Source organism: Borostomias antarcticus (assembly GCF_949987555.1).
Source record: "Borostomias antarcticus genome assembly, chromosome: 21".
NCBI classification, from domain to species: Eukaryota; Metazoa; Chordata; class Actinopteri; order Stomiiformes; family Stomiidae; genus Borostomias; species Borostomias antarcticus.
Window position 1 is genome coordinate 17,989,731 of NC_140254.1, and position 13,797 is coordinate 18,003,527.

Consider the following 13,797-nt stretch of genomic DNA (forward strand, 5'->3'; position numbering starts at 1 on the left):
GTTCTCTTAAGGAACAAGACATCATAACAGCGCTGTGTACCGCACATGACACGTCATGTCCCCGGCTATCACCAGACGATGGTGCTGTCGATTAAGGAACAGGAACTTAAAAGTGTTTTTGTACCTTTTATTGGATGGCACTGACAACATTGAATGTCAATAATTTTTCAACTGTACTAAAGCTATCCATTCAGCAATGACTGCCCATAGCATACACAGTTAAAAATAATTGCATAGTAGTCAAGGTGCACAATGAAGGTGAATCAGTATTTTCATACGCAGGTCTACATCTACAGTAGTAAATCTAATTCATATGTCGTTTTTATTAATATAAGTGTAGATTACATCTACTCTGTGTGATCTGCATTAAACACAGTGATTCAGACCCATAGGGTGTTTACTAAGTAGGCCATTACCAAGCTATATATAAACTGGCACACAGTGCCATAAAAACACATATACTGTAGAATATCCCGCTTAGGGGTACATACTTTTGATCCTAAAATATAAAATCGTCATAACATTGATGGTGAGTTAAAGCTACCCAACACCACCACATCTGGTGGGGCATCGTTACCTTGCGACAATTCCTCACAGCTCAAAGCACAGCAGAAACCAGCAGCCTCTGGGGTAAAACACTTTACACAAAAGACACAATATGCATCAACAATCCACCTCCTAAGATTCTACATCTTCAAAAAGATAAAAAAAATCAAAATTCAAAAATTCAAAAATTCAAAAATTCAAAAATTCAAAATTCAAAATTCAAAATTCAAAATTCAAAAATTTAAAAATTCTGAACATAGTTCCAGTAACCAAAAGCATTTTTGTAAAAGAACACATCCTGGCAAAGCACATACAGTAGGGTGGGGCATGGTTACAGACCCTGAGACTGCAGCGTGACGATCTCAGCGGCCAGTCTCTGGGCGTCCATCACCTGAGGGAACATGTCCATGACCCCGTCCACCAGGCGGGGGTTAAAGATGGCCAGCAGCTTCTTCCTGACGGCCCCCCTCTCCTCCTCCCTCGGGGGGGTCATCGTCCGGCCTCCACCCTGGGGAGGAGGAGGAGGGGGGGGGGACCAGGGCGCCCGCTCCCCCCCGGCGGTTCCGCTGCAGAGCGCCTGGGGGTAGGCCCCGAACGGGTCGGACAGATAGGCCTGTTGCGAGGGCCGGACCACGCCGGGCTGGAAGTCGTTTGGGTGGCCGTACGCGTGCACGCTGGCCGGATACATCGAGGCCCCGTAGTGGGCGTAGCGGGGGGGGCAGAAGGCGCCGGCGGGGCCCCTGCTCTGGTGCTGCTGGGGGCCGCGGTGCTGGAAGCCCACGCTGGTCCCCAGGGAGCAGCAGCCGCACGGCGGGTTGTTAGGGGGGCAGTAATGTTGCCTGGAGCCCCCGGGGGAGGACATGCCACTCCTGCAGCCGTTCCCGAAGCGCTCGCTGGGGTCCCAGGAGGCCTGGCTCTCGATGGAGCCCAGCCCCGAGTCCAGCCTCTCATAAGAGCCGGCGCGGGGGGAGGAGGGGTCCGGCTGCCCGGCCTTGTCCCTCTTAGACGGAGGCCTCCTGGCGGGCCGGTGGCCTCCCTTCACCGCCACCGCGTTCTTCAGAGTGCCGCTCCACGGTTCCAGGGTGAGTTTTTGGGCCATCTCCTCCTCCAGAGAGAGGCCTGGACCAGGACCAGGACTGGCTGGCGCTTGCCTAGGGGTCGGTGAGGACAGCCTAGCCCTCTCTCGGAGCTCATCGGCCAGAGAGCGACTGGACTGGCTGGCACGCTCCGGGTGGTAAAATTTACACTTTATACCATAAGTGCATTTTTTTCCTGGAGCCATGAAAATACATAAAGTCAGATTTTAAATGGTTTACATCCACGCCTGCTACATCTACTACAGGAAAGCAGGCCAAAGAGTGCTTGAGGAGATCCTGTATTCAAATACATCAGGCAAGCGTGAACAAGGCCGAATGTTGCTACATTGCTACGTTTTGCATGATGCAAAGCCTTGTTTCACATGACCCATCGCTGGCACACCAGGATGCTTAAACTGTTTGTATTGGACGGTTTACAGATTATAAATATACCCAGGGTCATATGAGCATGACTTCAGTCAGTTTCCACGGAGGACATGTGACCTCACCGTAAGGACATTGCTGTTTCCTTGGCAACACCGGAACCTTCCTGAGGAAGTTGTCCAGGGTCGGACCATGGCGTCCCAGGGGGTCATCGGGGGGCATGAACCTGACGGGGGAAGTGCATGATGGGTATTTAGATTCTATAGGCCAGCTCTGGGTAATATGCTCCATATACTAAATACATAGCACTTAATATAAATATTATAACACAATGCGAGAATATCAACAGAACTGGGCCTTGGTGGCACTTACTTGTCGTTGACGAACGAGTACATGAGCAGCCGGTCCTCGATAAAGCGCTTCCACTCCGCCCTCTCGCCCTGCAGGTCGCGGTACGTGTCGTTGGACACGATGACGCCGTCCGACTCGTGGGCCAGCTTGACGATGAAGCGGTCGTCGTAGCAGACCACACGCTTGCCCGCCACCCGCCGCGAAGGCGTGAACACCAGGATCTTCCTCTTCTCCAGCTCCCGCAGAATGTGCTGATCTACACGGCAGACACACAACGTTAGATATCTCTCTATCTAGATATCTCTCTATCTACACGGCAGACACACAACGTTAGATATCTCTCTATCTAGATATCTCTCTATCTACACGGCAGAAACACACAACGTTAGATATCTCTCTATCTACACGCCAGACACACAACGTTAGATATCTCTCTATCTAGATATCTCTCTATCTACACGCCAGGCACACAACGTTAGATATCTCTCTATCTAGATATCTCTCTATCTACACGGCAGACACACGAGGTATGTTAGATATCTCTATCTACACACCGGACACACGAGGTATGTTAGATATCTCTCTATCTACACGGCAGACAGACAACGTTAGATATCTATCTACACGCCAGACACACGAGGTATGTTAGATATCTCTCTATCTACATGCCAGACACACGAGGTATGTTAGATATCTCTCTATCTACATGCCAGACACACAAGGTATGTTAGATATCTCTCTATCTACATGCCAGACACACAACGTTAGATATCTCTCTATCTACACGCCAGAAACATGAGGTACGTTAGATCTCTCCATCTACACGCCAGACACACAAGGTACGTTAGATATCAAACATCAAACGTCTTTTATTTGTCACACACACACACACACACACACACGAGTGGCTGGAGCATCCATATCTCTATCAGACACATGAGGTACATTAAATATCTCTATCTACACACCAAACACAAGGGGTACGATAGATATCTCTATTTGACACACAAGGTACATTAGATATCTCTCTGACAGAGGTATGTTAGATATCTACATCCCCTAAGGCCCCGACCACACTAGTCAGTCAGAAAACATGAGTAGTGCGTTCACTCTCCTTTTGAAATGGAATAGGATCTGTAGAATGCGGGTGTTAGATTTCTGAAAGGTAACTAACTCTGTTGCTGTCCCCTCTCTCTCTCGCTCTCTCTCTGACTAAAATTATGATTACGTCTACGTCCATCCAGAAAAAAGTTCTACTCCTCTAAACTTTTGAATCCGCCAAATCAGATAGAAACAGAATCCGTAGACACGTAATCCACAGTACGCTGTCCGTCAACAGATGGTTTCCATAGAGATTTAACTGAAATTGACGGATACGGACCAAACACAACAGACTAGTGTGGCCGGGGCTAAAGGGCTAGACTTGTGATCAGCTCTGATAGTCAATAGGTTCATTCAGGTACATTTCCATTATTCATTTATATAACATTTATTCATACTTCCAAAACAGACACTCTTGCTCATCATCACTGGTAACAAATGTAACCATAAACACAACAGCCAACTGCCAATGCACCTACTGTAGAGCAAACATGCTCATTAAGGGTTTGGCAGAGGTGCAAGTCAACGTCAAGAAAGTATTTCAAACTCATCGAAATTACAACTAGAAACAGCTCATGGTGAAAGGACACTTTTTTTTTCTTTTTTTTAATAAATCACAGGAAGTTATAAAGACCATTAAAAAAATCCTGAATCTTATCAGTAGACTGAATGGCGTTTAAGAGATAAAAATGGCTCAGACGTTTGGAAATAGAAAGAAGGGGTTTCCCTTTCTGGCTCTGCTAAGTTTCCAGAGAAGGGGCTGTTTTCACCACAGCCTTCCACAGGCGGCTCTTTTCATGCTGAAGCTTTCATTTGACAAGCCTCTCTCTGCATCCCCAGATTTGAGCTACGTGCCAAAACCATTACTTGTGCCACAAGGCAGCCCTCAAAATCAAAACAGACAAATGAGGCAAACCCTCTCCTCAGAAATGAGGTGTCATATTACATTTAAAAGCACATGCATGCTTTTAACGTCAATGTGGCACAGTATATTTATTATGTACCAATTATAGAGCAACAAATATGTCTACATGTTGCCCGGCAGTCAGATTGTGGCGGGAGCGGGAATCCTGGTAGGATAAGGGCTACAATTACTTTTGAGAAGCAGCATAACACTCATGTGTTCAGACAGGTCTTGCCTCCTGTGGCTGTAACTCTGTTTTTATGTCCTTGTTTGTACCTGTTATTGTTCTTATGATTTTTGAACTGTCGTACCTGTGAGGCACTTTGTGACCCTGCTATATAAATGAGCGCTAGTGAGCGAGTGACGGTGAGCGCTGAGTGTGAGCGAGTGACGGTGAGCGCTGAGTGTGAGCGAGCAGCACGGCGGTGCATTCCAGACCACTCACCTGTGATGGGAACATCAGGCCGCGGCTGCTCTTTCCTCCATGAGGGCACGAACACCGTGATATTAGGGTGACCTCTCTCCAGGAAGAAGTTCACCGCCAGCTGGATTCCCAGACAAGAGAACACTTCCTTGTTCCCATGGCTGAGAGTAACACGCACGCACACACATGCATGCGCGCACACACACATGCACACACACATGCGCACGCACACACACACACGCACGCACACACACGCACGCACACACAGGGAACAGAGAAAACAAAAGGCATAGTCAGACAGTTACTCATCATGAAGTTGAGCAAAGCAATAACAATGACTTCAGCGTATCTGTGGTGCGGGCGAAGGGGAGGGACGTTCCTCTGTGACCCACAGCTGCTGCTTATTTCACCTTCATTTAAACAGGGGTCCTATTGAGATAGATCTCCTTTGCAAAGAAGCCCTGCATACAAAAACATTAACTTTAAAGTCGTACTGAAACGGACGTTTGAGATCATCGAACTTCCGTAGTTTGACGTATTTCCGACATATGTTTAGAGGAATTTGATTGGAACATTGACAAGTGGACGGGTTTTAAGAACTTTAGACACATTCCATAGAAGGATAGCGTTGATTGACGGGTGGATGTCGTATAATCTTATATACTTTGATATAAGATTACAACAAAAGTAGAATTTTGTAATTTTTTGGGCATACATCGTTGAATAGGTGAACACTATGACCAATTATGTGAACTAAAATGGGACAGAATGCTTTTTTCATTTCAGTGCGACTTTAAACTCCGGTTTTAACTCCATAAATTATTTATGTAAGTCAGTGAATGCATATTGCAGCTTAGAAAGAACCTGGTGAAGCGCAGTATACTGAGACCAGGTTATCAGCATGTACACACACAGGTACAGGTGTAGGTGCAGAATGCAGCAGCAAGATATCAGGGCTCCAATCTTGCACTCAAGACATCGAGTGCAATATTTTTTGGCCAGGTAGCTCTTGGAAAGGAGGTTTTTAATCTCAACGAGTTTTTTTTTACCTGGTTAAATAAAGGATATTGATTGATATTGATTGAATGATCAAAAAAAATGTAAACACCAAGCTTCTTACGTTGAGGTGTAACAGCCCAAGCCCATTCCATAACTTGAAATTCCCTATAGTGGTCTGAAGTCTAGACAGTGACACACTGTGTTAACAGTGACACACTGTGTTAATAAACTCTCCACAATACCTGAACACAGGAAACAAAAGCTACTTAAGCTACACGGATCTGAACATATGCAGTGCAAATTCCTTAACGGTGACAAATAATCAGACAGTCAAATGCCATACTTGATCATCGCTCTGGCCTCTGGGAATAGTGTCTCCCTGCTGTATCTTAGCAGCCCAATCAGTACAATTAGGTTCTACATCAACCAGAAGCTACAACAGACGTGTGTTAGCGAGCTACTCATAACCAATGATGGAGAAACCAAGATAGCAACTCAAGGGCTACAGCCTGAACCATAACACCATAACAGATAAACACATGAGATAAGAACACAACTTCCCAATAGAGCCAGCCCCGGGTTTTTACCCAGAGGTGATAAGACATTCTTTAGGATCAAAGGAAAATACATTGGCATTTGGTTTGCTTCCTGCAAAACTCCAACCTCGTGAGACTATCCTGTATGTCCATAAGCTCACATTCTTTCACTCCAAACCAAGTGTCGCGTGTCGGGTTAGTAAACACCGTAAAGCATATATTTAAAATATGCGGCATATAGCTCAGGAGGTGGAGCGGCTGGCTCTGACTGCACCCTAACAAGTCTATGATTCAGTGTAACATTTACAGGAACACAGCTTTTAATGCTAATTTCAGAGTCTTCACCAATCAATCAATCAATCAATCAATCAATCAATCAAGTTGGATTTAGATAGCGCCCTTCATGATACCCAGAGCGCTTTACAGAGTCCAGTATTCATTCAGACACAGTCATACCGGTGGTGGTCAGCTAAATCTGCAGCCACAGCTGCCCTGGGGAAGACTGACAGAAGCGTGGCTGCCAATAAGCCCCTCCGACCACCACCAACATTCATTCACATTCACACGTTGCATGTCTTTATGATGGTGGGGGAAGCCGGAGTACCCGGAGGGAACCCACGCAGGCACGGGGAGAACATGCAAACTCCACACAGAAAGGACCTGGAACGACCGGGATTCGAACCCAGGACATTCTTGCTGTGAGGCGACAGTGCTAACCACTGAGCCACCGTGCTGCTTCATGAGTTCATCTTCCTCTGCAACAACAGTCGCTGCCCTCCCCCCTTCCTGGCTATGCCTGGATAGTGTGAATCTGGAGAGCTGTAAATCCTCCAGGGATCAAAAGGCCCTTTGTCTTAGCACAGTCCCTGAAGTGTAAAGATGTGAAGGAACTTCGCCAGGGCCTCTACTCTAGCTTACCCATATTAGCTGGAGATGATATCGGGTAAGATTGTGAGTCATATGTTACACAACCTGTGTGTTAAACATACATTGAGTGGAACCAAGTGAAACAACAATACATCCTCTTTCAAGCAGACCGTCACATGTCAGAGCCTCTGCTAGTAATGCTGTGCCAGTAATGCTGGAGAAAGGTCTGGCTGGACTCTATACCATTCGGGATAGGGGTGGAAAAAACAAATTCCTTTAAACCGATCACACTCGTCTTGGGCAGAGCGGTTGCAAGGTTGTTATTGTTAGAAAGAAAATCTTCCGTTGCCACTGACTGCCCAGTAATAAACTAATGACAGGGTTTATCCCCAAAACCTACATCCGGTGAGACAGACTAATAATAAGTTAAGGTAATTGTGCGTGAGGCTGTCCTCCTCCTCATCAACGTGCTTCAGCTCTGAGGCAGGTTTGCTGGAAGGAGAGGTGCAGCCATGAAGGCCAGACGGATTATAAAATGCAGTCAGGCCTGTTCCAGTTGAACCCGAGCCATTTCTCTATAAACAGCACAGGCCCCTGAGGAGAGAAAGGGGGAAACGCTGATTTGCATGAGGTTGAGATTTGCATACCTGAGCAGAGGAGAGGCCAAGACATGCCTGCTCAGGTGTGTCTGGTTGTGCGGATCACATGGGAAGAAGGCAAACTGTGAAGGTGCGCGTGTGTGTGCGTGTGTGTGTGTGTGTGTGTGGAGGTGGGGGATTAAAGTTCAGACTACCCTCAGGCAGAGTCCCCTGACTGGTGTTGCTGACAGTGATAGCTGAGTGATTGATTTTTTTTTCCAGGGCTGAGCAAATGCAAGAGTTACTTTTCAAGTTTTTAGCTCATGTATGAGGGGAAATCTGAACGGTTATTATGGAGATTTTGGGGCCTCTTCTTCACTTCACCCTAAGAAGTCGCCAGACTCACCTCTTTTAATACTTTAATTTTTTTGGGATTAAACTCATGGAGAAAATGCATTTCTGCTTCTTCCGGTTTGCTTTCAATGTGTAATTTAGTGTGCTGTGTGCATTAAACATACATAATACATAAATACCTGTAAAAGAACACCACTGTAAACTACAGAGAACACCACTGTGAGCTACATGTACATCAGCAGAGAACATTACTGTAAATCTACACATACATCAGCAGAGAACCCCCTTGTACACTACATCGACAGCAGAACCAATGTCCAGGTAGGCCACGCCCTGGCTACATCAACAGCCAACAAAAATACTTTTTCAGTTGTTTTAATTTTGCATGTCTCTGGAATTTACTGTGTCATCCGTCATTCAAGAGTGACCTAGAGATCGCTCTTCCTCAAAAAACAAGATGATATCCTCCTCAATTCACTTAATCCAGATCAAAGCCCTTGGCATGAATCCCCTCCCTCCCCCAAAACACTCCCATATCACGAGCTAGAAATTAAAAGCGAAAGATTTCATTTGTTCAGCTATTCAACACTAAAAGTAATTGCACTCTACTGCAGTTTTTCCTGACTGGAGAGCTCAGCTGTATCTCTACCCACCTCATGGCTACGTTGCTCCCGTCGATCACGATGGGTCTCAGGGCGTCTCCGTCGTCGCCGGGCTCCTCCCTGCCCGGAGCGGCGCTGACCGGCAGGCTGACGGAGGTCCTGGCCGGGTTGTCCCTCCGAGGCACCAGGACCATCACGCCCAGGGGTCCCCCTCCCTCCCCCGGGCTGGCGCCGCTCCTCACCAGCTCGCCCAGAACCCTGTTGGTGTCCGGGTTCAGGCCCAGATTCTGGAGCGCGGAGCGGACCTGCGCTGGGGAGTAGCCCAGCTTGCGGAAGAAGTCCAGTTGAGCCTCTACCGAGTCTGCGGGGGCCTCCGTCTCTTCTGGGGGGGCTGAGGGACGATTCTGGCGGGGGTTCATTCTCTCCATGATGGGCTGGGTATCCTGGACTGCTGGGAAAGTGGACAACCATACAGGTGTGTTGGGCTCCGTGGAGCTCAAACAGCCTGCGTGGGGAAGTTCATTCCATGTAAAGACTTGAAACGCTTGTGTGTGCAGCTTTGGAATAAGGCCGACGTCAACATTCATCTCTCCCTCTCTTTTGGGCTGTACTCCAATGTGATGTAACATACCTGTTTAGAAAACACATTATACAATAAGAGCCAGGTAGCTTACATGACTGAAACAATGAAAGATTAGATCAATGCAATCAACTTCATAAAAAACTACAAGACAGCATTCCAATTTGATTATCCAGTTCAATGACAGCACGTGAATAAACCTCATCTCCGTAATTTAATTTGGTATTAAATCCCACAATAAAAAATACTTTAGAATAGTCAGAAATAAAGACAGGTGATGTTGTGTCAAATTAAGTCAAAATCAGAAATCATGAAATTTAAATTAGGCTATGTAGACCTAGTATCCCCTCCCAAGGAGATACAATTGCAGTTCAGGTTTAGCTTATTCGTCGTCAAATTTCCCGGAAAAGGATGCATATTTCCAATAACGTTTATCTGAACATATTAAACTATCCTAGGCCTATAGCCTACACTTCACTCGATCTGAATTGAAGCAGTAGTCTAGCATACTCGTGCTAGATCGCCTATGAAACACCTGGTCTGCTTTCTACGCGCTCGACGTTGAATGAATAAAAGTTTCAGTTTTACTTACAGTGGACCTTTACGCGAAACGTCGTTTGATCAAAAACCCAGTAGCCTAAACTGTTGTCTTCTCCTCCGAGTTTTTAAAGATAAGTGAGTGTCCTTCTTGTGTCTAGTCTCGTGTCTTGCCGGTCTGCCGACGGAATAATATACGAGCTCGACGAACAGCTTCTCTTCAGGTGACATCACTGATGGAGAAGCACGAGTTGGTGCGTCGCTACGAGGAAGTCCGGGATTTTCCCCCTTTCTGCAATGTTTGGAAGTTTTTTTGTTGTTCTTTTTTTACCAATTCAATGTTCAGAAATAGAAATAGAGAAACAACTTACATCCCCACACATTATACGTAAGGATAGCCTACATTACAGTAATTTAGTTGACGCTTTTATCCACTTACAGTAGCCTAATTGCATTTAGGAAAAGTCAGTGTAGGCTATTACTTGCTAAAACTCACAAGTGCATCTCCTTTCTAAAACAAGTGGAGCATAATCTAGTACTTAAGGCAAAGTGAATAATAAAAATACAAAATCGGTGCTTATGGAGGATCCTGGTGGTAATACTTGACGAGGTGAGTTTTGAGCCGCGGCAGCGAAAGATGGGCAGCGATTCTGCTTTCCTGACGTCAGAGGGCAGCTCATTCACCGCTGTGGAATAGGCTTTCCCCTCCTCGTGCTCTTTCCGTGACTTTGTTGGGGCCATTCTTCTGTAGCCTGTTGGATAGCCCATATACATGTGAGAACATTGTTGTTAGCTAAGCCTATCATGCGAAATGCTTGAATGCATTTATGAGATATGAGTCACTCTTTCCGTGAATTTAGTCCTATGGCCGGCTGTGAGGGAGGTGTGTCAGGAGAAACACTGCAACTACAATATTATGACAGTGGTGTTCTGTAAACTACATGTACAGTAAATCAATTATTTTGTTTTCATGAGTGTTTATTTGTTTGCATCAATATGATTGTATTGGTTGTTTATTGCACTGCTCACTGACTGTTGTAACCAGGGCACCATTGTGAATGAGACCCAGGTCTCAATGGGTTCCCCCTGGCTAAATAAAGGTTTGAAGTGAATTGAATTGAACATAGAACACCACTGTAAACTATATACGTATGTACCCTACAGTAAATCAGTAGAAACAATGACACCAACACATGCCTTGCCCTACTGTGGCTACAACAGCCAACAAAAAACTTAATTTAAAATAAAACCTTTCTGTTTTTGAATCGTGCATGTCCTCTAGGGGACTTGCCATGCAATCCTTCAATCAAGAGGAACCTCTAAGTATTGTTTGCCTATAGCTCTATCAGTGAGCGATCGTCTCCAGAGCTGTTTCCATGTAATTATGGGATTGTCAATTACATTTTGGAGATAGCAGATTATACCGTAATGTCCCATTACAGGTCACTATTAACTGCCATTGTTTATATCTCTGGTTGATATTGACAGTGATCATGCACTCCCTTGTAGTGTCAACCAGAAGAGGTCTATATTTTGTTTAGGCTATATTGAGTGTTGACATATTTAAATCAAATGTGGCTGTATTGGAATGGTGTACAAATACACTCACACATTACGCTGCACACACACACACACACTCACTCACACATTACGCTGCACACACACATACACACACTCACTCACACATTACGCTGCACACACACATACACACATTCACTCACACATTACACTCTGCATACTCACTGTATATATACTGACTGCACTACTTTGTGTACATTGTTCTTTTTCTTTAGCTTGTCCTAGCATTTTGTACTTGCCCTTTGCACTGTCCTGTCTTTGTACTGTCCTGTCTCGTCGCTGCACCCTGTCCAATGTTGTCTATATGTTATGCACCTCGTCCGAAAGAAAATTCCTAATACGTTGTAAAACTGCATGGCAATGAACTTTATTTTTGTTAAACTAAAGACAAGTTTAATTCCCTGCCTGTTTAATTTGTATAGAGCTGAATTCTGTCTATTGATTCAGGGTTTTTTTGAGTGACAATTCTTCTTTGGTTTTGACGAGGGTGCTTATGCTGCTGGAAGATCAGGTTCTGCTTGGCTCTAAGGTTCGGATTCAACTAGGGGCTCAGGCTCAGGTTCTGCTGGGGGTTCAGGGTCGAGTTCTGCTGGGGGTTCAGGTTCCGATTCTGCTGGAGGCTCAGGTTCTGAGTCAGCTGGGGGTTCAGGCTAAGGTCCTGCCCGGGATTCTGGGTCAGGTTCTACTGTGGACTCAGGTTCTGCTAGGGGTTCTGGTTCAGGTTCTTCTGGGGGCTCAGGCTCTGCTGGGGGTTCAGGTTCGTGTTCTGTTGGGGGCTCAGGTTCTGCTGAGTTTTCATAATTAAGTTTGGTAAGGTGTCCATGTCCAACTCCATGGTCACCATGGCAAAGGCATGGCTTGGTCTCAATGATGCTCTTAATGAGGTCAGGACTGGGGAAGTCCATACTGATCACTCCTAAGCAGTCTGGTTTTCCAGAGCCTTTCTTCTGCTCCTTTATGAGATTATTCAGCTTGTCGTTAACCTTTCTAGCCACAGCCTTGGGGCCTTTGAGTCTGATAAGAGCTGTGGCAGTGGAGTCTGTCAGTACTAAAGCATTTGAACAGGTATCTGCTGCTTCCTCCAAGTGTTTTCTAATTTTCTTCATCTTGTTCTCTAAGCTTTTGAACTTATCATCCTCTGGAGAAAACGTATCGTGGTTTAGGATTCCAACATTGAAATTGTTGCTCTGCACTAATACAATCTCCCCCCTTGCCTCGTGCATGTGGGGGACTAATGTCTTTGTCCACAATTTATCCTTGTTGTCCTTAATCAATTTCTTAACCAATTTTGCAGCTTTTTTCTGGAACAATCCTTCAAGTGTGACTCTAAGAAGCACAGTCTCGCTGCCATGATCTCGTAAGAAGACCTTTATGGTGTTCAGGACATTGTGGAACTTGCCACGTATTATATTACCATCCATGACATCAACAGTTTTTTGAAAACGAGTCCAAAGCCCCACGCGAGCATCAAAGGATCGCAGGCCTGCTTTCAGCTGGTCCTCCAATGTCCAAGCCTGACACTGTACAAGTGGTCCACCATACAGAGTTAGACTATCATGAGTTCCTGGGATGGAAACTGCTGAGAGGGATGTGTCATCAGGAACAGACATCATCCAGCTCAGCTGGTAGGTGTTTTCATCAAGGGTTGACTTGTCACTAAACCCTGACACTGGGGGCTTAGGTTCTGCTGGGGGTTGAGGTTTGGGTTCTGCTGGGGGCTCAGGTTCCAAGTTGACTGGGGGTTCTGGTTCAGCTGGGGGCTGAGGTTCTGGTTCTGCTTGGGGCTCAGGTTCTGCTGGGAGCTCTGGTTCAGGTTCTGCTGGGGGCTCAGGCACAGGTTCTGCTTGGGGCTCAGGTTCTGCTGGGAGTTCTGGTTCAGGTTCTACTGGGGGCTCAGGCACAGGTTCTGCTTCAGGTTCTGCTTCAGGTTCTGCTTCAGGTTCTGCTGAGGGTTCAGGTTCTGCTGTGGGTTCTGGTTCAGTCTCTGCTGGAGGCTCAGGTTCTGCTGGGGGCTCAGGCTCAGGTTGTGATGGGGTCTCTAGTTCTGGTTCTGCTAGGGGCTCAGGTTCTGCTTGGGGTTCAGGTTCGGGTTCTGTCGGGAGCTCTAATTCTGGTTCTACTGGGAGTTCTGTGTCAGCTGGAGGCTCAGGTTCTGCCAGGGGTTCTGATTCAGGTTCTGCTTGGGGCACAGGTTCTGCTTGGGGCTCAGGTTCTGCTGGGAGTTCTGGTTCAGGTTCTACTGGGGGCTCAGGCACAGGTTCTGCTTTAGGTTCTGCTGAGGGTTCAGGTTCTGCTGTGGGTTCTGGTTCAGTCTCTGCTGGAGGCTCAGGTTCTGCTGGGGGCTCAGGCTCAGGTTGTGATGGGGTCTCTAGTTCTGGTT

General features: G+C 46.3%; 1 protein-coding gene across 1 annotated transcript; it reads right to left on the reverse strand.

Annotated features, from left to right (window-relative positions):
• Nucleotides 1–877: 877 nt before the first annotated feature.
• On the reverse strand, nucleotides 878–9,150 carry zc3h12ab (zinc finger CCCH-type containing 12Ab; the record flags this gene model as incomplete). Its single annotated transcript, XM_084455026.1, has 5 exons — nucleotides 878–1,818; nucleotides 2,132–2,232; nucleotides 2,379–2,613; nucleotides 4,808–4,947; nucleotides 8,774–9,150. 5 exons carry the CDS (start codon nucleotides 9,148–9,150, stop codon nucleotides 878–880), a joined length of 1,794 nt encoding a protein of 597 aa, XP_084311152.1.
• Between the last annotated feature and the right edge of the window lie 4,647 nt (nucleotides 9,151–13,797).